This window comes from Denticeps clupeoides, chromosome 1 (genome assembly GCF_900700375.1).
Source record: "Denticeps clupeoides chromosome 1, fDenClu1.1, whole genome shotgun sequence".
NCBI lineage: Eukaryota > Metazoa > Chordata > Actinopteri > Clupeiformes > Denticipitidae > Denticeps > Denticeps clupeoides.
Genome location: NC_041707.1, coordinates 195,789 through 220,892, shown reverse-complemented (window position 1 = coordinate 220,892; position 25,104 = coordinate 195,789). Strand labels below are relative to the sequence as shown.

At 45.5% G+C, this 25,104-nt stretch overlaps 1 protein-coding gene across 5 annotated transcripts; it reads left to right on the top strand.

Moving 5' to 3' along the window:
* Window positions 1-560: 560 nt before the first annotated feature.
* On the top strand, window positions 561-25,104 carry nin (ninein (GSK3B interacting protein)). 5 transcript variants are annotated; one of them, XM_028977922.1, is made up of 31 exons: window positions 561-700; window positions 4,201-4,410; window positions 5,150-5,258; window positions 6,293-6,462; window positions 7,656-7,701; window positions 8,520-8,695; window positions 8,907-9,050; window positions 9,154-9,312; window positions 9,446-9,582; window positions 9,680-9,820; window positions 10,904-11,078; window positions 13,595-13,705; window positions 13,804-13,893; window positions 13,982-14,120; window positions 14,266-14,375; window positions 14,487-14,630; window positions 14,716-15,650; window positions 15,807-17,936; window positions 18,321-18,419; window positions 18,540-18,609; window positions 18,768-18,929; window positions 19,645-19,761; window positions 19,847-19,948; window positions 20,038-20,151; window positions 20,224-20,370; window positions 20,798-20,977; window positions 21,052-21,204; window positions 21,341-21,430; window positions 21,993-22,091; window positions 23,214-23,327; window positions 24,014-25,104. In XM_028977922.1, the coding sequence occupies exons 1-31, from the start codon at window positions 683-685 to the stop codon at window positions 24,251-24,253; spliced, it is 6,831 nt and encodes a 2,276-aa protein (XP_028833755.1). In that variant the 5' UTR covers window positions 561-682; the 3' UTR covers window positions 24,254-25,104. The 5 variants fall into 5 exon arrangements, with proteins under 5 accessions (XP_028833755.1, XP_028833672.1, XP_028833992.1 ...); XM_028977839.1 differs by having other exon boundaries at window positions 14,481-14,630; XM_028978006.1 differs by lacking the exon at window positions 561-700 and adding an exon at window positions 1,304-1,427 and having other exon boundaries at window positions 14,481-14,630.

Sequence of the window (25,104 nt, the reverse complement as noted above, 5' to 3'; positions counted from 1 at the left end):
GTCATGGTGCCCACTGTTCACCAAGGGTGAAGGTTAAATACAGAGGACAAATTTCACGTTGGGCTGCAGCGTTTCACCATGACAATCACTTAATTTTTTTAAACTGGAGGTGTGGCGTCCCTGTTGTACATGTTTATTACACTCTGTGTCCGTTAGATGGCACCAAAATATCTGAGGTTTCACCATCTGAAGATTGATCCAGATTGATCTCAGATACAATGCAACTTGCAACATTTTTTTATGTCTTTGTCATGTCTGAGTTCTACGCCACTTCTATTCCACGTGTGTCCTGTGGATATATCAGTCCATGCTCATTTATGTCCATGCTCATTTATGCAATTTCCCACTTGTGGCACTAATAAAGGTTTATCTTATCTTCTCTTATCTTGTGCTGCATGTCCCGTCTGTCTTGCAGAAGGTTTTTTGAGTTGAAATATTAGTATTGGTACAACACATAATACTGTCCTAAGCCAGTTAGATACCTTAATAAACACATGAGCTCACTCTGCCCGTGTGGGGCTGGGTTGCCATGGAGACAGACACAGACGCCATCTCCCTGTAGGCCCATGCTGAGGGCTGAAGTTTCTCGGATCTTCTGGAGAGGTCCTGCCTGTGCATCTCACACCAGAGGTGTGATGGAAGACCTCATAGGACTTAGACAGAGGGAGCAGAGTACAATACAATGGAGCTTCTTTTGAAGGTAAGGTCTGAATAACACTGCTTGTGCTTAACACAAACCTTATACTTCTCATTAATTAGGGCATTATTAATGACATGTTAATATAGTTATAAAGCAAAAAACCCAGTTGAATGTGACAAGATAATCATGAAAATGGGATTAATACAATTACAAAATATATACATAAGATCAGTATTGGATATGAAAATAAAGCTATGAAATTCACAGTGGCACTAATAATGACTATTTTGTCATCTTTAGAGTTATTGTGATAAAAACTTCAGAAATCTTCGCTTTTGCACTGATTGGATGATTTTCAGCAACACTGTGTCCTCTAGGGTTGCCAGATATTATTTAAAAAATCGCTCTCCGAAAGAAACCCCCCAAATAAACATTCAACTATTCAATAGAAAGTAACTTAATTAGTTGATTTGTTTGAAACACATTCCGAAAATTGTGCCTTCTCCTACGTTTGCTTCGCCGTTTTTGTAATAATCGGGGTGAAAGAGTCGCACTTGGCAATAGTGGCGTGAGTCGGCTGATCCAGGATCAGCTGCCCCGGCGGGTCCTGACGTCACTGTGCGTCACCGCCCCTCCTCCTCCGGAGCTTTTCAAAATCCGCGAGTGGAGCCGCCGCGGACAACTCGCGGATTTATTCATTTGTAAAGGAGCGTCCCGTGTGGGCAGAACACGGAGGAACTTTTCTGGGAACTTTTTATCGGGAGGAAGAGCGGGCCGCGGCTCTGCGGTAAGGAAGCGGCGGGAATTCTCGGCGTGTTTCGGGTGGAAATCAGGGCTTCTGGCGTTTTCCTGCAGGGTCTCATTTCCGCTACTGAACTACGCCGGACGCAACTTCTCAAAAAAGTAGTAATGTATTATTAATACCGTAAACCCTTCATGGACGGGCTACTCCAGACTTTCTTCTGCCAGCTTCAGCTTCTGCAGCCCCTGCATCTAACGGGGAAGGGGTGGGGTCAGAGTTCATGACGTTGTGGTAATGTTTTTTGGGGTTCGGACCTCACCTGGTCTCCACCTGACCCGTAAATCGACCTTTGGGTTCTACTGGACCGTCGTGACCTTTGGCTTTGATTTAGACAAAGACTCCTCCTGGTTCTCACAAGACACCTGCTGAACTCCCTAGCAGTGTTGGGGGTGTGCGTGTGTGGGGTGTATGTGTGTGTGTGTGGGGGGGGTGTTCCTCTCGAACCCCTCACCACACAGGGGAAGTGTGGGACTTGTTCAGGTTGTGAGGTTTGAAGTTTACGTCACCGACTCTTCATTTGAAAATGCCATTTATCTGTAATCTGTGTTTAGTGTTCAGCTGCCGTGTGGCCTGTTGACTCCGTTGTTGCGGAGCGACGGATCCTGCAGCACGTGGACTTTACTCCGAGCCATCAAATTAGCTGAAGTGTGTTGAGATGGGGGGCTGGTCGGCTCGTCTGGAGCTCTTTTGTCACTTTTTTTGTGAGCAGGGTGAAGGGCCTTCTTGGATTGTCTGCTCGCTGATGGGGCAGCTGGAGAAGCTGTGTTTATGGGGCGTCACCCCCTTTTTGCGAGGGGCACCCCCTTTTCTCTCCCCTGTGCCTTTTGTGTGGCCCGTGCGCCTGTTGAGAGGAGAAGTCAGCGTCTGGACTAACAGACGAACTTCAGAATTCTGCTTTCTTTTACATTAAATCTAATGCAACAAACATAAAGATATGAATATAATATTAAAGCATAATTATAATTTAAAAACAGCAATTCTCACTTTTTAAGAAGATAATGGCCGCTGTGTCCTGGAGACAGGCTGGATGTGGCGCCCACAGTTAAATTTGTTTGAATGTTTTTTCTTTGGTCTGACAACTTTGCTCAACTTTGCCCTTCTGTCCAGGGCTGGTAGTACCTTAGTAGGTTAGACACTCACCCATGAACCAGAATACCCAGGTTCGAACCCCACTTACTGTCCCTGAGCAGGACACTTGTCCCTGAGTGTCTCCAGGGGGGGACTGTCCCTGTAACTACTGACTGTAAGTCACTCTGGATAAGTACATCTCCTGGTCCTCCTGCTCTGCAGCATAACCACAGCTGGAGATGGGGCAGTGGTGGCCTAGCGGTTAAGGAAGCGGCCCTGTAATCAGAAGGTTGCCGGTTCGAATCCCGATCCGCCAAGGTGCCACTGAGGTGCCACTGAGCAAAGCACCGTCCCCACACACTGCTCCCCGGGCGCCTGTCATGGCTGCCCACTGCTCACTCAGGGTGATGGGTTAAATGCAGAGGACAAATTTCACTGTGTGCACCGTGTGCTGTGCTGCTGTGTATCGCATGTGACAATCACTTCACTTTACTTTTACTAGGATTATTAATGAAAATAAAAATGGTAAAATCAGGAATGTTTCATATTACTTAATCCTGATGTTATTTTAGTTTCATAGTAAAACACATCTTTAAAATAGCAGAACTGCTTTTGTGCGTGAGAAGCTGCCTTGTCAGGCAGTTTGTATCCTGGCTGCTTCCACGCTTCCATAATGAATCCTGCTGGTTAGATCAGTGGACGGCGCTCTGAGAAAACGCCGCCGCCTGCCACTAATTGACCTTGTCGCTGGCCATTAAATCCAGGCATGGTTGATCTTTGTCGAGCTGCAGGCCAGCAGGTCTGGGGCCGTTCTGGACCTCTCTACAATGTGTGAAAGGGAGAGAAGGGACCACAAGAGGCCAGTCAGGTGACCTGAAACCACACGATGACCTGATCTACAGCTTCACATGTGTAGACAATAGAGGAGTGGCTATGAACAGATTTCCTATTTCCATCTCCTTTAATCTCCTCCTTTAATTGGAATCAGCGTTCCGTCCTTGCGGCTGATCACCGTTAAACTGACGTCTCATTGGTGCAGATCTGATAATGTGCAAAGTTATTTTAGTTTAGTCTCTTATTACGTATTTATGTGTTTAGAAAACTCCCCGCCATTTTACCCCGAGTGACATGACCGATGCTGACTGTGCTGTGTCGATTATCGACGCATCACGATGCATCAATTTTTCTACTTGACTTCACATGATGTTTTAAATCAGTCAGTGAGACACAAAAACGCATCCATTTCCAACATCCGTGTGGACAAGGGCGACTGCATTCTTTTTTACACCATGCCTCAGCATGGTTTTGTCCCTGTGAAGAGGATCTGACCACAGCCTCAGGGACAAATACAAATGTGAATTTATTATGATTTTTGTATTTAAAGTTTTCACTTTAATGTATCTCTATAATCAGTATTGAGACACCGTCTGCCGTGTATTATGATATTGTGGTGAAGATCATTTTGGAGGGTGTGGATGGAGCTTTCGCTGGAACCCATCATCTGAAGTTCTGTGTGAACACTGATATGGATGCTTTGCTGCTTTTAGCCTGGGGCTGCTAATCTGAGCAGGACCTGGTTGAGAACCTGGCTGCTTAATGTGATTCACCCCATGTGTCCTGGGGAGGACCTGACAGTTCAGATGGATGCCATGATCAAAGTCCTTATCACAGGAAACTGTCTCTGTCTCAGGGCAGGGTGCTGTCCTGTGGTATGGATGAAACGCAGCAGGATCTGTATGAAGAGCGACTGAAGGAGGTGTTCCGCAGCTTCGATGCCAGCGGGGTGGGGTCCCTGAGCCCGGAGGAGCTGGTGGAGTTATGCCAGGCGCTGCAGCTGCAGGAGGCAGCACCCACGCTGCTTCACGGCCTCTTGCAGGAGCAGGACAGCCTGACTGGCAGGGTGAGCTGACCTCTCTCCCGTCATTTACTTCACGGTTAATCCAGACCGCCATGCCATAGGGCAAAAAATCATGAGATACCTTCCCATATTTTATCTATTTTTATAATCCCCCACCTTTTCTACATTATAATAATTTTGTTAGAGAGAAGAAACATCTGCTCTAAAAGATGTTCTTGGTTGTTGGCAGAGAACCTTCTTGCACGTGCCCTCGAGGGTAAAAGCATTTTAAAAGTCTGTCCGCGTAACGGCTCATCCTGCCCTGATCCAGCACTGAGAGAATTAAACGAATAAAGAGCCTTGGTTGGCATTAACCGGACCTGCGAGCTGCACGGTGGCAGATGGGGACGGAACGTTGTCTGGGAATCTGCAGGTGCTGTCTTGATGTTGGTCTGTTGTCATGGCGACCTGAGGCTGATGGCCGTGTGTGTGTGTGTGTATTATTATTGCATGATTACGTAGAAGAGGTCTTTCCTTAATCATCATCAATATGAAAGCTGCCAGGAGATCCTCTTCATGCACACACACACACACACACACTCTGATTCATTCATGCACACAATGGCCTCGGGTTGCTGTCAGACAGCTGCTGCTCCTTGAAGGTACTGAAAGGCCCGTCACCACCCCCACCCTGCTCCAGATCATCGTAGTCATCATCATCTGCACTTGAGCCTGAGTAAAGGTGTGTGGTATATTTTTCTTCCCAGGATGAAATGTTCTGTGTTGCTTCTGTGTTCTGCAGGTGGATTTTGAGCAGTTTAAGAACGCACTGATTCTAGTGTTATCATCATCATCATCATCATCATCGACTTCAGAGCCACAGGAGAACCAGGAGACCTCAGCACGGCCAGGTAACCTCGAGAACATCACTGCGCCCAGACTAGAGCCAGGGTATGTCTTATGGAACAGCAGGGGTCCGGGCCTGGAGGATATACGTTGTACACGTCGCCTTCACGCGGGATTCACACTCCCACCAACGTTTATTTCATATATACAGCTCAACATCACATTCAGTATGTCTTCATGGGCTTTTACAGGCCCTGGAACATTCTGGAAAAGAACGAAAAGAACAAAATTACTATAATCCATAAGCAGCTCTTATTAAAGTTGCTGTGTGTTGCCATTTAATATGAGAACTGACACATAAAGCCGTCTGTTGAATGGACAAACACTGGCAGGTGTTGGGAACACGCGCCAGGATCAGCGTTTCCTCCACATCCTGTTCAGCAGGAAGCGCCACTTCTCACCTGAGGGCTGTACAATCGTGACTCTGCGAGCCGGATTAGTTGCCGTGGTGACCGCCTCGTGGCCCAGCTGGGCCCGTACCCACCGAGCGCAGTTAAATATCTAGGGTTCAGGGGTCACAGCAGGAGATTAAAAGGTGTCGTTTTCGCCAAAAACTTGTTAAATAAAGTTCTGCACTGTATGAGGATGAATATTGTTTATTTCATAACACAATGTGAAGTGTAAAATGGGTACAAAATAATCGTACATTTTAATCTGAAACCGAATTGTGGGTCTGTTGTGAGGTTTTGCTTGTGGCAGAAAATTAAATATTTAAATGAAAATTAAATGCCGCAGCAATGATTGGTCGCCGCCCCTGTCTTCTCTGCATGGTGGACGCCAGGTGCCGCTGGATAAATGTGGGGGGGGTTACTGGCATCATCACTGTTCACTTTTGCTCATTAGACATGCTTGACCAGCCAATCACAGCCCGCCTGTTGGAGAAGAGGAGGAAATAGATCATTCGGAGGTGTTTGTTATGGATGAAGTTAGTCTCGATGGAGATTAAGATTCATATCCTGGTGATCTGACCTGCAGAAACACAACAGCACTGCAGATTAGTCTGAGTATGAATGAACTTTTTTTCTTCTCCTGTCTGCAGGCTCACCTGAGGTCCACCCTAAGTTCGTGAAGGGTGGCAAGCGTTATGGCCGCCGCTCTACCCCGGAGTTCATCGAGTCCGTCACAGACTTCACCGCAACCATCGCTGAAAAGGAGGGCGAGGTGGAGGAGGGCTACAGCGAAGACTCTGCGGTGCCACGGAAACGCGAGGTACATTTTACATTTAAGGCATTTGGCAGACGCCCTTATCTAGAGCGACTTTCAACGTGCTTCCATGTTACCATGGATGAAGTGATCAGTTCTGGTTCATTACGACCCCCAACTATGAATACAATCTTTTATTCACTCTGTTGTAGATTCTGTACACAAGTTCGACAATAAGAAAGTAACTTGTAAATCTAAATATTCTCTAAAGAGGAAGGTCTTGAGCTGTTTGAAGATACTCAGTGACTGAGCTGTTCTGACCTCGAGGGGAAGTTCATTCCACCACCGAGGGGCCAAGATGGAGAAGAGTCTAGATGAGCGTCTTCCTTTTACCTTCAGAGATGGGGGGACCAGGCGAGCAGTACTGGAGGCTCGGAGTATACGAGGTGCTACTCCATGTTTGGCTTTGTAGGCCAGCATCAGTACGTGCCTGCCGATGGTCTCTTTAAAATAATTCAAATCTAACTTTTAACCCTAAATGCTTGTGTGTGTGGAAGGTGTGGTGGGTGGAGGGAGGTCGAGGCGTTATACTTGTTGCCCAGACAACAGGGGCTGGCCCTGCCCCCACACCCTCTGCTGTGGAAGTGAAAGATGCCTCTTTAGCTGAAATGAGTGAAGTATGTGTGTGTGTCAGTCAGTCCACGCACTGACTCGACTCCAAGAGTAGAGCTGATTAGAAGTGGGTGTGTGTGTGTGTGTGTGTGTGTGTGTGTGTGTGTGTGTGAGACGTGCCTCATGCTGCCATGGAACAATCCGGAGCTGCAGGATGGACAGATGGAAAAGAGGAGATGCTTGGGGTGGGGCAGAGGGCAGCAGGGCCGATGTGGGAACAATGGAAGTGTGTGAACACACACACACACAGGCAGATGTCTATACACTCCAGATGACTGGACGGCATCAGTTCTTCACTGACAATGAGACAATGCGCACGGCCGAACTCCTTTCTTCCGGAAACTGCAGCCCTGCTGATGTAACTCCAGCACGCTAGATGATTATGTTGGATCTGCTACCAGAGCAAATCGCGACCACACTCTCGTACTTCTCCACCCCCTTCTCACGTCTTCAGACAAAAGCTGAAACGTTTTGATTGTTGGCAGATTAAAACGTTGCTTTTTTAATCAGTTCAACGTGAAAGATCGAAAGATGTCTCATAATGGGCTGATTTAATATGAAATGAATTTGTTCCCCCCCCTGTGTAGCGCTGGAACAGTCATGACAGCAGCACTGAGGAATACGAGGCCGAGGGTGAGTTCTCTTACCTTCATCATGCTTACGTGATCCTTAATCCCCCAAAATGTGTCATTATAAAACGTAACCCAGGATTGTTCGTTTTTGTTTAATTACTGGGCCGAGATCTCTTCTTGTGAACTTGCTAGTGATTTGGTCCGGTAACTTGGGAGGGAGGGATCCTACAAGCCACAGCGGTGGGAAAATAAAATACATGCATTTTAACAGCAGAAATGGGGATTGTCTGTGTTGCTTATAAACCATGTTCACAAGCTCTTCCGGCCTGGGGCGGTGGTGGCCTAGCTGGTAAGGAAGTGGACTAATAATCGGAAGGTTGTGGGTTCGAATCCCCTTGATGAAGGTACCGTCCCCACACACTGCTCCCCTGGCGCCTGTCACGGCTACTGCTCAGGGTGATTGGTAAATACAGAGGACACAATTCACCATGTCACTGTGTGCTGTTCTGTGGTGTCATGTGACCTAATAATCACTTTCACTTCTTCACTAAATGAAAATGCCACGTTTTTTTTTGTTCATTTCCTATTGATCATGGTTTCAAACAGTCAGTTGTGATTATGTATAATATTAATTAAGGTGTCCCTGAAAAAAGCCCTTCAAAATCCATTACACAGTGCATTTATCAAAGCCAAAATAGAAGTTAAATTAAATGTCTGTTGGTTTTAATAAATCCACAACTAAAAATAAATTGATTAAAATAATGCTATATAGATATTTCATTCATCAGTGTTGGTTGGAATTACCGCATTATGGCCAGGGTCTCCCAGGAGGAAACGTATAATAAAGCAGGTTGTTCTGCTGTGCGTTTGTATGCCCAGGTCAGCTTCACCTGTGGAACCCTGACGAACCGGGAACTCCACGTGGCACCAGAATGCCCCTCAGGGAGCGGGTAGAGGAGAGGCTGCACGCTGCCTGCACTGACCTGGCGCTGCCGTGGGATGCCCCGGTGACTAAGCAGCAGCTGCTCTTGCTGTGCCAACATGCGGACATGGAGGTGGGCAGAGACGCAGAGTTCTTCAACCTCTGTGACATCTTCCATCGAGGATCTCCTGAACACATTCAGGAACAGAACCAAGATGCCGTGGGCCTGCAGGCTGCTTTTAAAACTGCTGGCTCACAATATTTTGAGAATTCAGATCAGATATGCAAGAGTGTAAATGTAAATCACCATGCAATATATCATATATTTTAATGTGCATGTGCAGGTGACTGAGGAGCAGTGGCAGTGGGTGGATGAACAGGGGGAGATGAGTGTGTCCGAGTTCACCGTACTCTTCAGCCGGAGTCAACCGCCCACACCTTCATCATCCACACCCTACAGACAGCTGAAACGGCATCACTCTACACAGGTACACTCACTTATCAACGCTTCAAGTACAGCTCGAACCTGAGCGACAACATCTCTCCTTCCGTTCTATTTGAGAAAGAAAAGAAATGTGTGTTTGTCTCCAGCCATTTGATGAGAGCGGCCGCAGGATAAGTGTGGTGACCAGCACTCTAGGCCTGCGTCTCTTTTCCGCGCTGGACGATGGAACAGGACACACCCCTGCCGAGTATCTGCTCGATGCCTGGATAGATGAGGGCATTGACAACAGCCCCGAGATTCTGCAGGTCTGATTCTGCTACGGTTCTGGACTTCTGCGCAAGAGCAGGTTGACTGTTAAATTGAAGAAGAACTTTGATGACCAGTTAATACATTGACCGTGGTGTTTGTGTGTGTTTGTGTGTTTGTGTTTGCTTGCAGGCCCTGGACTTCAGTCTGGAGGGAAAAGTGAATCTGAGCGAACTTACATTGGCGCTGGAGAACGAGCTCCTCATGACTAAAAATGGCATCCACCAGGCGGCGCTGGCGAGCTTCAAGGCTGAAATCCGACACTTGCTGTGAGTGAAAAATCCACTTTTATACCATCTGCTGAATTAATCCTTCTACATAAAAAGAAACTTTAATTTTCACGGCTGCACTTGTGTGTATTTTTAGTGAGCGTGTGGACCGAGAGCTGAGGGAGAAGGACAAAATTCGCTCTGACTTGGAGAAGGCGGAGAAGCTCAAATCTCAGCTGGCATCTGAGGTGGACGAGCATCATTCTGCTATCGAGCGGCTCAACGACATCAACCTCCGGTAATCGTCTGAAATGAAATCATACTGAAATTTGAGATAAAGTGGATTGTTGAAGATAAGGGCATTTTTAAAAGTACAGTATCGAAACTACACAACACAAAAATAATCTGAAAAACGGAAAAAATAAATATTGAAACTATTAATGAATATATGTGAATATGTACATATCAATAAATAAAATCCCGATCTGCCAAGGTGCCACTGAGGTCCCGTTGATTAAGGTAGCGTCCCCACACACTGCTCCCCGGGCGCCTGTCATGGCTGCCCACTGTCACCAAGGGTGATTGTTAAATACAGAGGACACATATATCTGTTAACCCAGGCCACCCAACTACTGGTTCAGTCCTTAGTAATCTCACGACTGGACTACTGTAACTCCCTTCTAGCTGGTCTACCACTATGTACCTTCCGACCTCTACAACTACTACAAAATGCAGCATCCACACCGCCCCTCTGCTACGTTCCCTCCACTGGCTCCCAGTAGCTGCACGCATCAGGTTCAAAATACTGATGCTGGTCTACAAAGCCAAACATGGAGTAGCACCATCCTACCTCACAGCCCTTATTACACCTCACACTGAACCTCGTATACTCCGAGCCTCCAGTACTGCTCGCCTGGTCCCTCCATCTCTGAAGGTAAAAGGAAGACGTTCATCTAGACTCTTCTCCATCTTGGCCCCTCGGTGGTGGAATGAACTTCCAGCTCAGTCACTGAGCACCTTCAAACGACGGCTCAAGACCTTCCTCTTTAAAGAATATTTAGATTAAATTGTAATTTTCTTGTTGTCGAACTTTGTACAGAATCTACAACAGAGTGAATAAAATAGATGTATTCATAGTTTGGGTCCTAGTGAACCGGAATTGATCTCTTCACGATGGTAACTTAAGCACGTTGTAAGTCGCTCTGGATAAGGGTGTCTGCCAAATGCCGTAAATGTAAATGTACATTTCGTTGTGTCACCGTGTGCTGTGCTGCGCTGCAGTGTTTCACAATGACAATCATGTCACTTTCAATTATTTATTTATTGAAAATCTAATCCTGTGAGTTGTAAAGATGAAGTGTGAATCTCCTGTCCTCTGCAGGAAGTTAAAGCAGGATCATAAAGAGCGGTTCTCTGCCCTGCGGCTGGAATTGACCCAGGAGATGGACCGTCTGCAGCAGCAGGCCAACCAGCAGCGGGAGGAGCTGGAGGCCGAGGTGAAGAAGGCCCGAGAAGATGAGACCTTTCTCAGGGAACGCCTTGCCCTCACAGCGAAGGTAAAGCAAGAATATAGAGAATCATATGAAACTGCGATCAAGGTGTCTGCAAAAATATATTTATTTCCAAAACACTAAGCCTGGATTCAGTCTTTGTTTTCTCCTTGATCACAGTTCAATTTCCAGTTATTTTCTAAAAGTGAAGTGATTGTCACATGTGATACACAGCAGCACAGCGCACGGTGCACACGGTGAAATTTGTCCTCTGCATTTAACCCATCACACTGATTGAGCAGTGGGCACCATGACAGGCGCCTGGGGAGCAGTGTGTGGGGACGGTGCTTTGCTCAGTGGCACCTTGGCGGATCAGGATTTGAACCGGCAACCTTCTGATTACGGGGCCGTTTCCTTAACCGCTAGGCCACCACTGCCCCAATGTACAGGTCATATCACAAATCTCTTTGGAACTGCAAGTGAGAACCATATTTTTGTTGAAATTGAGGAAGTGACTGAACACTCAACAGTATTTGGTACCAAAGTGGCAGTGTTTTGGAAATGTAAAAAATATAGAAAATATTGGTCACTGTGTACATTTATATTTAAGGCATTATCCAGAGCGACTTACAACGTGCTTCCATGTTACCATTGATCAGTTTTTGTTCACAAGGACCTCCAACTATGAATACAATCTTTTTATTCACTCGGTCTTATTGTCTGACTTATGTATAGAAACTACAAGTTCATCTAAATATCCTCTAAAGAGGAAGGTCTTGAGCTGCCCTTTGAAAGTGCTCAGTAACTAAGCTGTTCTGACCTTGAGGGGAAGTTCATTCCACCACCGAGGGGCCAAGACGGAGAAGAGTCTAGATGAGTGTCTTCCTTTTACCTTCAGAGATGGAGGGACCATTGGAGCAGTACTGGAGGCTCGAAGTATATGAGGTGCAGTGCGAGGTGTAATAGGTACGATGGTGCTACTCCATGCTTGGCCAGCATCATTATTTTGAACCTGATGTGTGCAGCTACTGGGAGCCAGTGGAAGGAACATAGCAGAAGGGTGGTATGGGACAATTAAGGAAGGTTGAAGTCGTGCTGCTGCGTTTTGTATGATTTGGAGGTCGGCTGGGACATAGAGGTAGACAAAGGGAGTTACAGTAATCCAGTTGTGAAATTACTAAGGCTTGAACCAGTATCTGGGTGGCCTGTGTTGAAAGGATTGATTTGTCTGATATTGTAGAGAAGGAATCTACATGAGCGGGAAAGATTGCTGATGTGAGTTGAGAAGGAGAGTCGGTTGTCTATTGTTACTCCAAGGTTGCGGACTATTGTGATGTGGATCCTGAGGGAGAAAAGGAGAGGACCTAGTACTGAGCGTTGAGGGACACCAGTGGAGTGTCTACGTGAGGCAGAGGTCCTTTCCAAGTCACTTGGTAAAATTGCTCATCAAGGTAGGAAGCAAACAACCTCCATGTGAACCCTGAATTCCAAGCCTCTTCAGGATAGACAAGAGTCTTGTGGTCAAATGCTGCAGAGAGAAAATAAGTACTGATGACCGTTCTGGCCACGTAGCTTCTCAGAAACAGCCAGAAGGGCAGTCTCAGTAGAATGATCTGTTCTGAAGCCAGACTGGTTAGGATCCAGGAGGTTTTTCTGTGATAGATGAAGTGATAGCTGATTGTAGACCCACACCACTCAAGGATTTTAGAAAGAAATGAGAGCAGAGAAGCATTTTGATAATTGTTGATATCTGTAGGATCAGCGGTGGGTTTCTTTAGGATTGGAAGAACCCTGGCTGATTTAAAGGCAGATGGTACATGGCCAGGTGTGATTGAGCTGTTTATGAAATAAGAAATGAAAGGGATGAGGTCAGGACAGATGGTTTGGAGTATTGCGGCAGGGATTGGATGTAGTGGACAGGTGGTTGTGTTGCCTGTAGATGAAATTATTCAGATTATATCTTAGAAAACTGATTTAGAGTATTTGTAAAATCTACCCTGAAGGGTAGAGTAGGATTTGTGGTGGAGAATGTCTCCGATTTTTTCAATCTTCCCTGTGAAGAAGTTTGCAAAATCATCAGCCGTTAGGGAAGATTGGGCAGGGGGAGTCGGAGTGTTGAGTAGAGATAAAAATATGTTGAGGAGTTTTTGAGGGTTGTGTGCAGAGGCTTCCAGTTTTGCCTTGTAAAACTGTTTTTGCAGCAGTAAGGTTGCTACAGTTTTAGCAGTAAGCAAGACACTTAACCTGTCTCCAGGGGGGGACTGTCCCTGTAACTACTGACTGTAAGTCTCTCTAGATAAGGGCGTCTGGTAAATGCTGTAAATGTAAATGTGAGGTTAGTGGAAAATTTGCGCAGATGATGACTGTCCAGATTAATCTTTGAAAGGAAGCAGACTGCTTGACAGTTTGTATCAATGGTGGTTGGGCAATGAAAGTGAATGTTTTGCGAGTTCCATTCCATTAAACATTTCTGCTTGCAGGAAATGTGAGCAGTTTCCAAGTTGGGAGTTGAGAATTTCAGATTCGCTGTCTATGAGAACTCCAGCAACACATGACAGCAGCTTAATGTTTCTGTGCTGCAGGAAAATGGGCGTCTAGAAGCTGAGCTACTGGACAGCACAGAAAAACTGGTGGAGGCTGAGAACCAGGCCAGCAAGCTGCAGGAGAGCCTGGACAATGTCCTAAAAGAAAAGGTAATTAGACTCTAATATCAGCACTTCTTGGCCCTCATTTATTTTCGTTCTGCTTACTATTACCACCATATGTTTTATGGCTTGTGTTTGCTGTATAGTTTGGGGATCTGGACCCAGACAGCTCAGAGTTCTTCCTGCAGGAGGATCGTCTCTGTCGGCTTCGCAGGAATTATGAAGAACAGTGTAGAGTAAGAGCCGCTTTTCCGCCCCTGTTTTGTCACACTGTCTCATTGCTTCTTTGCTAAACAGGTTGTTGTCTTGTGGCTTGGAACATAGGAGCTGCAGGACCGTATTGATGAGCTGCAGGCAGAGTTGGAGGAGTATCGTGTGGTGGGCCGAATGGCTCCTCCCCCTTCCGTACCCTCGCTGTCTGAGGAGCTCAACAGCAAGAGTCCGGGCATTGAATCAGACCAGGGTGTGTGTGTGTGTGTGTGTGTGTGTGTGTAAAATCTGCATGTTCAGTGGATGTGGTTTGGGTGTGTGTGTAAAATCTGCATGTTCAGTGGATGTGGTTTGGGTGTGTGCCGTGGTGTAGTTATGATGCTTGGTATGTTTGGCAGGTCTGGGCTCAGAGGAAGGCCAACCCTTCAACATGTCACTGGAGGCTGAGATGCTGCTGGAGCAAGCCAAGGAACATCACCTGAAAGACATTGAGACTGTCCAGAGCCAGGTGGGGCCCCCATCGTTTGTGAAATCAGCACACAGATTTGAACAGAATTTGTGAAGAACATGCAAGTTCATTAGCTGACTTGTACTTTACCACCTGTTGGTTAAGTATCAGCAGCTACTGGAGGAGCAGAAAGCAGCCCAAGAAGAGATGAGGACTGAGCTCTCATCTCAGCACCAGGAAGAGTTGCAGCCCTTGCGTGAGGAGTTGTCTCAGGCCCTCTCACGAGCCCAGAAGCTTCAGATCCAGCTGGACCAGGTCTGTTTTTTTTCTATTGCTATTGTAGTCAGGCTGATTATTCATACACTGTATTCTTACCCTTCATGCATTCCTTCACTACCAGTTAGTGGAAGAGCGGGTAAACTTTGAGATCCAAACAGAAGAGCATCGGACTCTAAACAAAAAGCATGAGGAGGAGGTCAGTGCCATCATACAGGAACTGCATGAGTCTCAGGGCCAAGCTGCAGACCTAGAGGAGCAACTGAAAGCCTTGAAGGTGCAGCATGCAGAGATGGAGGAAATGGAAAGGCAACATGCTGAGAAGATAAATCGCCTCCAACAGAAACAAGATGAGTCGGTTCAGAGTAGGCTAGAGGAACAAAGGGAAAGACTTCAGACAATGATTGAGTCAGAGAAGAGGCTCAGAGAAGAATGGAAACAGGACCGGCGACATATGGAGCAGAGTCATGAGGAGGTGCTTCACACCAGGTTGGAGAAGGTGAAGGTGCAGTTTGAAGAGCAGCGTCTAGAGCTAGAGAGGAGATTAAATGAGCAGTTGGAGCAGAAGAGATCCCAGCTAGAGGAAAGGCATAAGGAAATTCTGGATGCTCTTTTGGTAGAGGAGGGTCTGAGGGTTCTAAAGGACCACGAGGAGAAGGAGGCTAAGCTCAGGGAGCAGTGGGAGGAGGAGCGGGCCCTTTTAGAACAGCAATGTGAGGCCACTCTCCAAAACAGACTGGCTGAGGAGCAAGAAACACTTCATATTCTGGAGGAGGAGATAGAGAGGAAGTTAGTAGATGAGTTTAAGAAGCAGAGAGCCCAGCTGGAAGAACAGCACAGGGCCACTCTTGAGGAAAGGCTTCAGGAGGAGAGAGAAAAGCTCCAGTCAGACAAGTTGGAGATGGAGAGGAGGTGGAAAGAAGTGCTGATAGAAGAGAAATGGTGTTTGGAAGAGAGCCACAGAGAAGTTGTACAGGATCTCACTTCCAAACACAGCGAAGAGCGGGAGAGACTCAGCAGCCTACTGGAGAAACTCCGGGAGGACATTGCAGAGGAAAGGTAAGAGATCTGATCTTCATGGCAAACGAGGATAAATGTTCTCACAATTTACTATATATCTACTATATATACAATAATCAATATTAACCTGCCATGGTTTTAGGTAAGTATGTTTAAAAGGTCATTGCTTGTTAATTCTCCCTGATTGACATGCAGGAGGGAACTAGAGTGCCTCTTCTCCCAGAGAATCAAAGAGGTAGAGGATAGATTCTCAAGCGACCAAGACTCCATCTCTGAACGTTTCCAGGCAGACATTCAGAGCGTTGAACAGCACTACCAGAGCAAGCTCCAATCTATTTCTGACCATCACAACATGGAGAAAGCCAAGTGGGAATCTGAGGTTGAAGCTGCTAGCCAAGAAGCAAATGAACAGTGTCTGTTCCTGCAAGAAAGATTGGAAGAGGAGAAGGCCCTTGTCCAGGAGTTGTCCAAGGAACGTGAATGGCTGGAGTCAGCCCACAAGGAGGAAATTAACTCATTGAAGGCAAAGAATCAGGAGCTACAGAATGAGCTGGAGAGCTTCACCAATGCAGCCCAGACCAAAGAAATTGAGCTCATTCGGCAGTTGAATGAGCTCCATGACCGACTTCAGGAAAACCTGGATGCCAAAGATGAGCTTGTGACAAAGTCAGAGAAGGCAGCCAAGGAGATGTCAATGCTCCTTCAGCAGGCAGCCAATGACTTTGAGCAGGAGCGAGCAGAGCTGAAGGCCAGCTTGTCAGACTTGAATGAGCGACAAAATGCTCTTCTGTCTCTGGCTGATCAGCAAATGGAGGAAAAGAGGGGACTCCTGGAGGAGCGTGAGCGGCTGAGTGCAAAGGCACAGGAGATGGAACAGCTTCTTCACCAGGCAGTTGAGGACTTCAAGAATGAGAGGCTGGAGATGCAGTTCTCCATAGCAGAGCTGGAGGAGAAATGTCAGAAGCTGACTGAACAATGGCAGTTCTCCCCCAAGCTCGATCAGGAGGAATCTGCCGATATCTATGATCTGAACCAGGACATGGTAGAAAGGGTTATTCAGGTGGAAGCTGGTATGTCTTTTGAGGTATGTGAGGAGATCAGCATTGCCACAAAGGAAAGTGAAGCATTGGACTTTACTTCAAAGGGTATTTTAATGCCTCTGGAGCAATCTAAAGGTTTTCCTGGACCGAAAGATTATGATATGGTAACCATGTTTGGAAAATCTGATGGAATTGACATGCAAATGGAAGGATATGAAATGGAAACTTGTGAACTTGAAGCTGTGGGTATTGACTCAGTTGTGGACCCTGGAGATGAAGCAGGAGATGTTTTGTCCAATACTGAGGAAAAAGCGGTCACTGTTGTCCCAAGCCCTGAACAAAATATCAGAGAGATCAAAGAAATCAAGCCAAAAGATATAGCTGAAATGTGCCTAGACATCACAAACACTGGAACTGAAGTAATGTTTGCAGATGATGTAGATGTTTCTGAAGCCTTTAGAGTGAATGGACCCTCAAAAGAGGAGGTCTTAGAAAGTGAAACCAACCAAGTCCAAATCCGGAAGAAAGAGGTTGAGCAGAAATGCCATGTCCAAGCAGACATCCAGGAAGTCTTAGCGCTCCAGGCTTGTGTGGACCAGTTACAGGGATGGACCCAACTTTTAACTGAGCTACAGCCCCAATACGACACAGCCATATTGAACAATCAAGCCATGAAACACCAGGTCTCCACGCTGCAGCAACACAACAGAGAGCTTGACTACAACAATGAAAATATTGTTACTGCTAAGCAAGCCCGGGTGGAGAACTGTAAACTGAAGTCTGAAATCTTCACAATGGTTGAGCAAGCCAAGGCATTGGAGGTCAAGGAATTTGAGCTTACGGATCTACAGATTCGGTATGAGGAGTGCATCTGTGAAAATGTGCGCCTAAATGAGTGCAATGAGAGATTGGAGAAGAGGGTGCTTAGCCTAGAAAGCAAGATGCACATCATACAGGAGTTCCATGACCAGCATGCCACACTGCTGGATGAGATTGGTCGCATGCGGCAGGAAAATGCCAAACTGATTGCTGTGGTCCATGAGATGGAGGGGCAGGACGATGAGGTGCTTTCGGCCATGCAACAGGAAGACGGCCATGCAACAGGGACTGCAGATGCAGAGACCTTCCTGGACCTCAACCTGCAGCTGGAAGCCAAGATCCAGGCAGTGTCAGACTTGGAGGACTGCTGCACAGAGTTTGAAAGGCAGAACGCCAAGCTCCGTCGGGCCCTCGCGGAGATGCAGGAGAAGTCTCTCCAGATTAGCCAAAAGATGCAAGCACATAGGTAACGTGAACCTGTCCAATATGGAGGTAAAGAGATATGCCCCTCCCCCACACCCCACCCCACTGTCTCTGCACCCGCTTTTAACCCAATGCACTTCCTCTGGCACCCTGACCAAGACCAGCCTCTGCTCTTGCTGCATCATCCAGAACCTGCCAGCCCAGTCCCAGTTCTTCAGGTCTCTGCTCCCACAACCCCTTCAGCATCCTCATGTTGAATCTGATCTGAAATCGCGATGCCTTGCTTCCCTCCTTGCATGTGTAATGAATTCATAACCTGCTTTTGGCCGTTTGTCTTGCCGTGTCCCATAACCGTGGAAATAACTCTGTGACCCAGACTTGTTTGCTGTGATGGCAGTGTAGATGGTGACCTTTCTTCTCTCTTTAGGAGTGAAGCTGGGCGACTGGCTGAGGAGAACCTCTTTCTGAGGCACAAGATCTCAGCCATTAAAGAGGAGGACCACAGAGAAACTCAGGAAGCAATGATGTATGAAATATTACTGTGTGTGTGTGTGTGTGTGTGTGTATATATGTATTACTGTATATATCACTTTCCTGGACTTTCGTGATATTTAGTTGTCCTCATAGTTTGGTCTTTCCCCAACAGGCTTAAACTGGAAAATGTTCGTAAGGAAAAGATCACTGCTCAGAAGATGGCAGAGAGCTTTAAAAGACAGGTCAGAGCCTTTAAAGAGGAACCCAGTAGTCATGGGTTTGATTTTTAATTTCTGTTGTAAAAGATATTTCTGTGTATAAGAAATTCTATGTACCTCAAGTACAAGACGTAATTTAAAAGGCAATGACAAAATAATTTTTTTTTTGTCTGCTGTTTAAGATTTCGGAGCTGCGATGCCGGGGACAGGAGCTGGAGGATGAGAATGGGCTTCTGTGCCAGAAAAACGCTGAGAATGCTGCTGCCGTGGAGGAGATGAGTGCCCAGTTGGGCGAGTTGATCCGGCAGACCGACATGCAGGCGACGGTGCAGCACAGTGACCGGGTACTGGGGAGAAGTTCAGAGAAATCCACATCATTCAGGGGTCATTTACCTGCACAGTTTAACAGGCCTGATTCAGCCTCGCTACTCGTTTCCACCCTTGGTTTGGTATTGCTGCCCTCTAGGAACAGCACCACTGTCAGGGGAACCACTGTCCAGGGTCTTAAAAGCTTGAAATAGTCTTAAATTTCGTTTTGCTAAATTAAGGCCTTGAAATGTTTTGTTCCCTTGCTGCTATTGCTGCCGATAGGAAAAATTCTGAAAGCAAAGAATCTGCGCATTCCATTGACTTTAGATCAGGCCTCTATGGGCTTTTTAAAATAGTTGGCCTGTTATACTGTATATGAAATCTCTTTCCGAAATCCAGCCTTAGTGCAGAATTACAGCCACTTGGATCTAGTCCCACAATGAGATTTCCCAGGGTGCACTGTTTCACCGTCTGTAGCTCATGAGGAGGAGAGAGGCGGGACGAGGAGGAAATGACGTCAGCACCATTCACCAAACACAGTGTTTGGCTCAGACAGAAAAAGTAAAATGACCGTCTGAGCTGGCGCTCTCTGAACGATGAAGCAGAATGACCAAAGAACTCTTTACACCTATCGCCATTTCTAGCCACTGCAGGACCATAGACAGGCTTTGGAAACTCGTGTTAACACAGTCACATTTTCCTAGAGGGAAACCTTTAAATTTATTCTGATGTTTTACCATTTTTGTCCAGCTGGTGGCCTGCATGTCAGCCCTAGAAGCCGAAATGAATAAAGCCAAGGAGGATGCCGCCACCCTCCAGCAGGAAAAGGCCCAACTCACCCAGCAGCTGTCCTCCCTGAAGCACCAGGTCAGCATTTAGAATAAATCTGCATAAAGTGGAAAACCAGCAACCTGTTGTTAATGTATGCATGGATTTTATTTCTAATGATCAGCTGTGTGATGGAGGCCATCTGGCCAGCGCTGTGTCCAGGGAAGAGAGGCTGGAGGAGGAGAAGCAAGTCCTGAGAGAGGAACTGGCCCGAAGTGTGGAGAAGGTCGGATTTTCACTAACTGTGATCTTTATTGTTTTTTTTTTTTTTGTTTTTTTTTTTATTCTGTATTGTTCTGTTCTTGTTTAAAGCAGGTGGCAAAACTGGGAGCCACGGAAAGCCAAGTAACTCAGTTGCGGCAGGAGAGGCAGGCAGCTGAGAGGCAGACGCAGGGTCTGCGCAGTCAGTTGTCTAAGGCACAGGAGAAGGTAATAAAATACAAGGTGTTTATCGGAAATTGGTGAACCTGTGTGCTACAACAACGTTGTCATCTCTCTCAGTTTCACACCCTAGACGGAACGCTTCAGGTTGTGAACCTCCAAAACAGTCGGCTGAAGTCAGACCTCCGTGTTGCACAGCAGGAGAAAGATGCCCTTAAACAGGAAGTGATGTCAATGCACCAAAAACTGCAGAATGCCAACGATAAGGTATTATTACCCATTTGCAGAATTCTGCAAATACTGCTGATCTGATTTTGATTTAAATGAAAAAAAAAAAGAGCAGGAGAGCTCTTAAAACTATTTAAAACTATTTAAAAAAAACTATTTAAAAACTCTTTTTGTCCTGCTGGGAGCATTGCTCTTCAAAAGTTTTTTACACTTGTCCAGTCCAGTAGGTGGCAGTAAAGTTTAATAATAATGAAAAAGACAGGGTTAGAAATAAGTGGAAGTGATTGTCATTGTGATACACAGCACAGCACACGGTGACACGGTGGATAAAAAATTATATAACTTATATTTAAGTTTTTAACAGATTGTATTGTTTATATTGCTTTTCTGCTAATTTGATGCTGCACCTTAATTCTCTACAGGAGTGTGTTAGCACTTGCCATGTGTAACGTGTGTGTGTGTGTAGATCCAGCTGCTGGAGGTGAGTCTGCAGGCGAGTGGCTTCCCCAGCGTCCAGCGGCAGCTACTGAGTGCGGAACTGAGCCGCCTGCTGGAGCAGGACCACCAGCTCCTGGCGCAGGAGAACAGCAGGCTGCTGTGCGAACTCCAGCATGCCAAAGGAGAGCTGCTGCACACACGGGAGAAGGTGAGGATCTAGCACTCAGACCCTTGTCATTTATACAGGACAAAACGTCCTGAATGAAGTGTGCTTGTGTTCAGGCCTGTCAGCTGGAGTTGAGTCTGGTGACCCTGAAACAGCGGCAGCAGCAGCAGGGTCAGACCGGACTGCTGAAGACACTGGAGCAGGACAAGACGTCTTTGAAACGCGAGCTGGAGTCTCTGCGGAGCGAGCTGCACTCTGTTCAAAAAAAGGTCAACACACATTTTCACATTTTATACCTGGAAAGATAAGATTATATGCCGATGTCTGCCACCTAAAGATGACTTGTACGATTTGGTGGTACAACTGTGTGTGTGTTTGTGTGTGTGTGTGTGTGTGTGTGTGTAGACAGGGGACCAGAGGCAGTTCGAGAACCTGACACAGGAAAATAAAATGCTGAAAAGCCGACTTGCTCATTTGGAGGCCCAACTACTCGAGGTTGGAATATTTAACGTTTAAGTCATTGTTTCAGATTGAGCCTGGAATAAAGTGTTTGATACAGGATTTGGATTTATTAATTATTTCAGAGTTAATTATAATACAGTGAAGTCATTTGTTTTGATACTGAAATGTCTAACATTTTCTTTTAATTATTGCATTTCTGAATTAAATTACAAATACAAAGTTACCCCCACCGTATTTTAAGTAAATGGCACATCCTGATTAACAAGGTGTGTGTGTGTGTGTGTGTGTGTGTGTGTGTGTGTGTGTGTGTGAGTGAGAGAGAGAGAGAGAGGTCAGCAGAGGGCAGTAGGGTCTTCTGCATTCTAAATATATTACAGAATGACTGTATTGAAAATAGTGACCTGTCCTGTATTCGTTCAGCTCTTTTTTTAGAAAACACCTAAAATTAATTGTATTTTAATGAATCTAGATTAATATGTCTGTGTTCCCTGTTTCGTGCAGAATTAGGAATAAAATGTATGAAATGAATGATTTGGTCATCTTCAGGTTATTGCATCATGTATTGATTGATAAATGCTGGTGATTATCTGTTCAGGTGCAGTTGGGTGAGATGTTTCCTCCGTCTCCGGTCCAGTTGCCTGGGGAACACAGAGGTTGCCGTGGCGATGAGCGCGGACCAGACTTCAGTATCCAGGTAGGTCGAACTGGACCTTTCTCTGCTAGGAGGAACGTGGGGGGTGTGGACAGGGACACAGGTTCTTCTCATTTCATGCACATGGTGACCAGTCGTCCCTGCTTTGGTGCAGACTGGGATGTCACTCTGGTAACGGTGTGTGCTGGTGGCACCTGGGCTGATACTCACGCCCAAATTCTCAGAATGAGACCATCCTGTGTTTTTAGGGTGCGCTGATGCCAGAGACGCGCGCTGCTCACAGCGACAGCTACAGACGGAGCGGAGGCCTGTGACATCACTTCCTGTCCCCATGATGCTGCTTAAAACCACTTTGTTAGAAAATCTGAATCACAAAGACCACTGGTTCCTCAAAGAGGAAAATGTGGCTAGTTTATGGCTGCATAAATATCTGGTTTATTATAACATTAGCATTGTTCCTGTTTGTAATCATGTCTGTAGGCTAAAGTAAATTGAAGCATTATTGTTGAAAAAGTTGACCCTGTCGTTTCTGTAACTGCAGAATTGTCTGTAGTTTTGTTTTCTAGTCGTCTGTGCACTGAAAGTGTGTGTTTAATTTTCTTGTTTTGTTCCTGATTGTGTTGTACACGACATACACGGACATCTACTTCATCTTTTACTTGCACTGTTGGCCCAATAAGTTGGATCCTTGTGGTCTGTAGCTTTTGAGGGTTTTTCTCTGAACTGAGTTCATAATTCTTTTTTTTATTATTATTTTCCTAATTCCCCTCCCCCTTGTTTCCTTATTACTTTTAATGTATTTATTTAATTTTAAATAAATCACATGGACTATGTGAGCCTGAAGATTTATTTCTATTCTTTATTTGGTTGTGTGTTTTCTTTTTCTTTTTTTTTTGTGTCAAGTTAACACAAATGTTGGGGTGGCCAGACACCAGGCCCACACAAAACTCAAAAGTGTGTATGTAAGAGCTTTGCACTAGAGTTTGGGATTGCTTGCTCAATATAAATAACAATCTGCACTGATTTCATATATGCATTTATGGAACTAAATGCCCTCAATCTCTGTATATGTATTTATCAGCAGGTTACTATGATTATCATAACTCTGCCTGGTTAATTTGGTTCTCATCTGTAAACTATTTCCTGGTGGCTCTGGGTTGTTAGGATGAGAGGGAGGTGAAGATGCTGAAGATGGAGCAGAGGATGAAGGAGGTGGAGCTCATGCTGAAAAATGTGAAGATGTTGCTGCAGGAGAAGGTCACTCAGCTGAAGGAACAGGTACAGACACACACATCCTGATCTTCATCCTGACTCCTGTTGAGTTCACAGCCATTGTTTTTTATTCTAATGTCTGTTTTTATCTTTATGGCCATTTATTGTGTTATAAAAAAAATAAAAAAAACCATTTATTTATAACAAATAAATAAATAAGTCTTCATGCCATGTAACAAAATGAAGAAATCACAGTAACCAGGAGAGCAAAAATGTACCATAGTTTGGTGCTTTTTTCATTGTCTAATATCTACAATTATTTATATTCATAATTTGTGAATTCTATTTATATAGATTATCAAGAGATTTGATATGTAGATGTCAGTTTTGCCAAAAATGTTAAATGTTTGATGTTTTGAATTTCTGGAGACTAACAGGACAGTCCCCAGTACCAGGTGACATTTGAAAGCAAAAAATTATTTTATTGGAACTTATAAACTGCATTTTGATAAAACAATTCGCTGTGAGGCGCATGTTACTGCAACGCATGGTCATTTACACTCACAGTTGTTACTGTGATAAACGGCACCGAGTGTTCCCTGTTCGTTTTAAATGCACCCGCCATCATAATCGCATTGACAGTCTGATTTAATCACAATTTATCTTTTTATTTATTTATTTATTTATTATAAATGTTCTGCGGCTCTTCATGAATAGTGTGTAAACCCACTGTTTTGTGTATGTGTGTGTAGGTCCATAAGAACAACAAGGCAGATGGCATGATTAAGGGCTTGTACGTGGAGAACACTCAGCTCCTGCAGGCCCTGCAGCTCAGTGAGCAGCGGCAAAAGACTGTGGAGAAGAAAAACTTCCTCCTGGAAGAGAAGATCTCCAGCCTCAACAAGATTGTGTGTGACCTCAGCCCTTCCCCCCTGCCCCCTGCCCCCTATACTTTTGCCCGACTTGATGGGTCGGCACTCCATCACCCCTAACAAAACCTGCAGTTTACCAAGCTGTAACATGCATAGGTGTTTAACACTACAAATCAGGTAGTCTGACCTTTTAAACCTCCAGAGGTAAAGCTCAGTAAAAGTCAGTTTGTGAATAATCATTTTGTCCACTGTGACACTGCTTGGATTGTTAAAGGAAAGATGGAACCTCCTTTTAAACTGGTTGACCATGCCTACATACCACGTGGGGTTTCTCATCTAAGATGTGACTAGCTTTGACACACTAATGAGACCAGTGAAGATGATTGCTATTTAAGGCGGGCCCTGTCCCTGTCGTATTGAACAGCATGGCAGGGTTAAATCTGGGCAAGTAAATGGCAATTTAATACAGCATCAGTATTTGGAGCCAGGGTTTTCTCAACTGGGTCCTGTGTAGGTTTTATGTGAATGTTGTTTTTATGTGATTTGATAATGATTATGTAATGAAACAGGATGTTTTTGACTCCTAAGGGTGCCAGGTCAACGCTCTTCACAATGTCGAGGTGCACTTTAATTCTCTTCACCCACCACATGGTCATGTCGAGTTTCTTCCTCATTTGAGGAGTTTGTGAAGGCTTGGTGATAAGATGTGTGGCTTAATTTTCATTTTTTTTGTAATGGCTCTGATATGTATTGGCTGAAGCACTGTTTCTGTTGAATGTAATGAATGTTTCTGAACAGGATGTTGATTTGAATGTGAAAACTCTTATTAAATTTCCCACCAGCCACTGAGTGAAAGTGAAATGATTGTGTGCTGTGCTTTGTCATTGTAATACAATGAAATGTGTCCTGCTTTTAACCCATCATCCTCGGTGAGCAGTGGGCAGCCATGACAGGCGCCCGGCGAGCAGTGT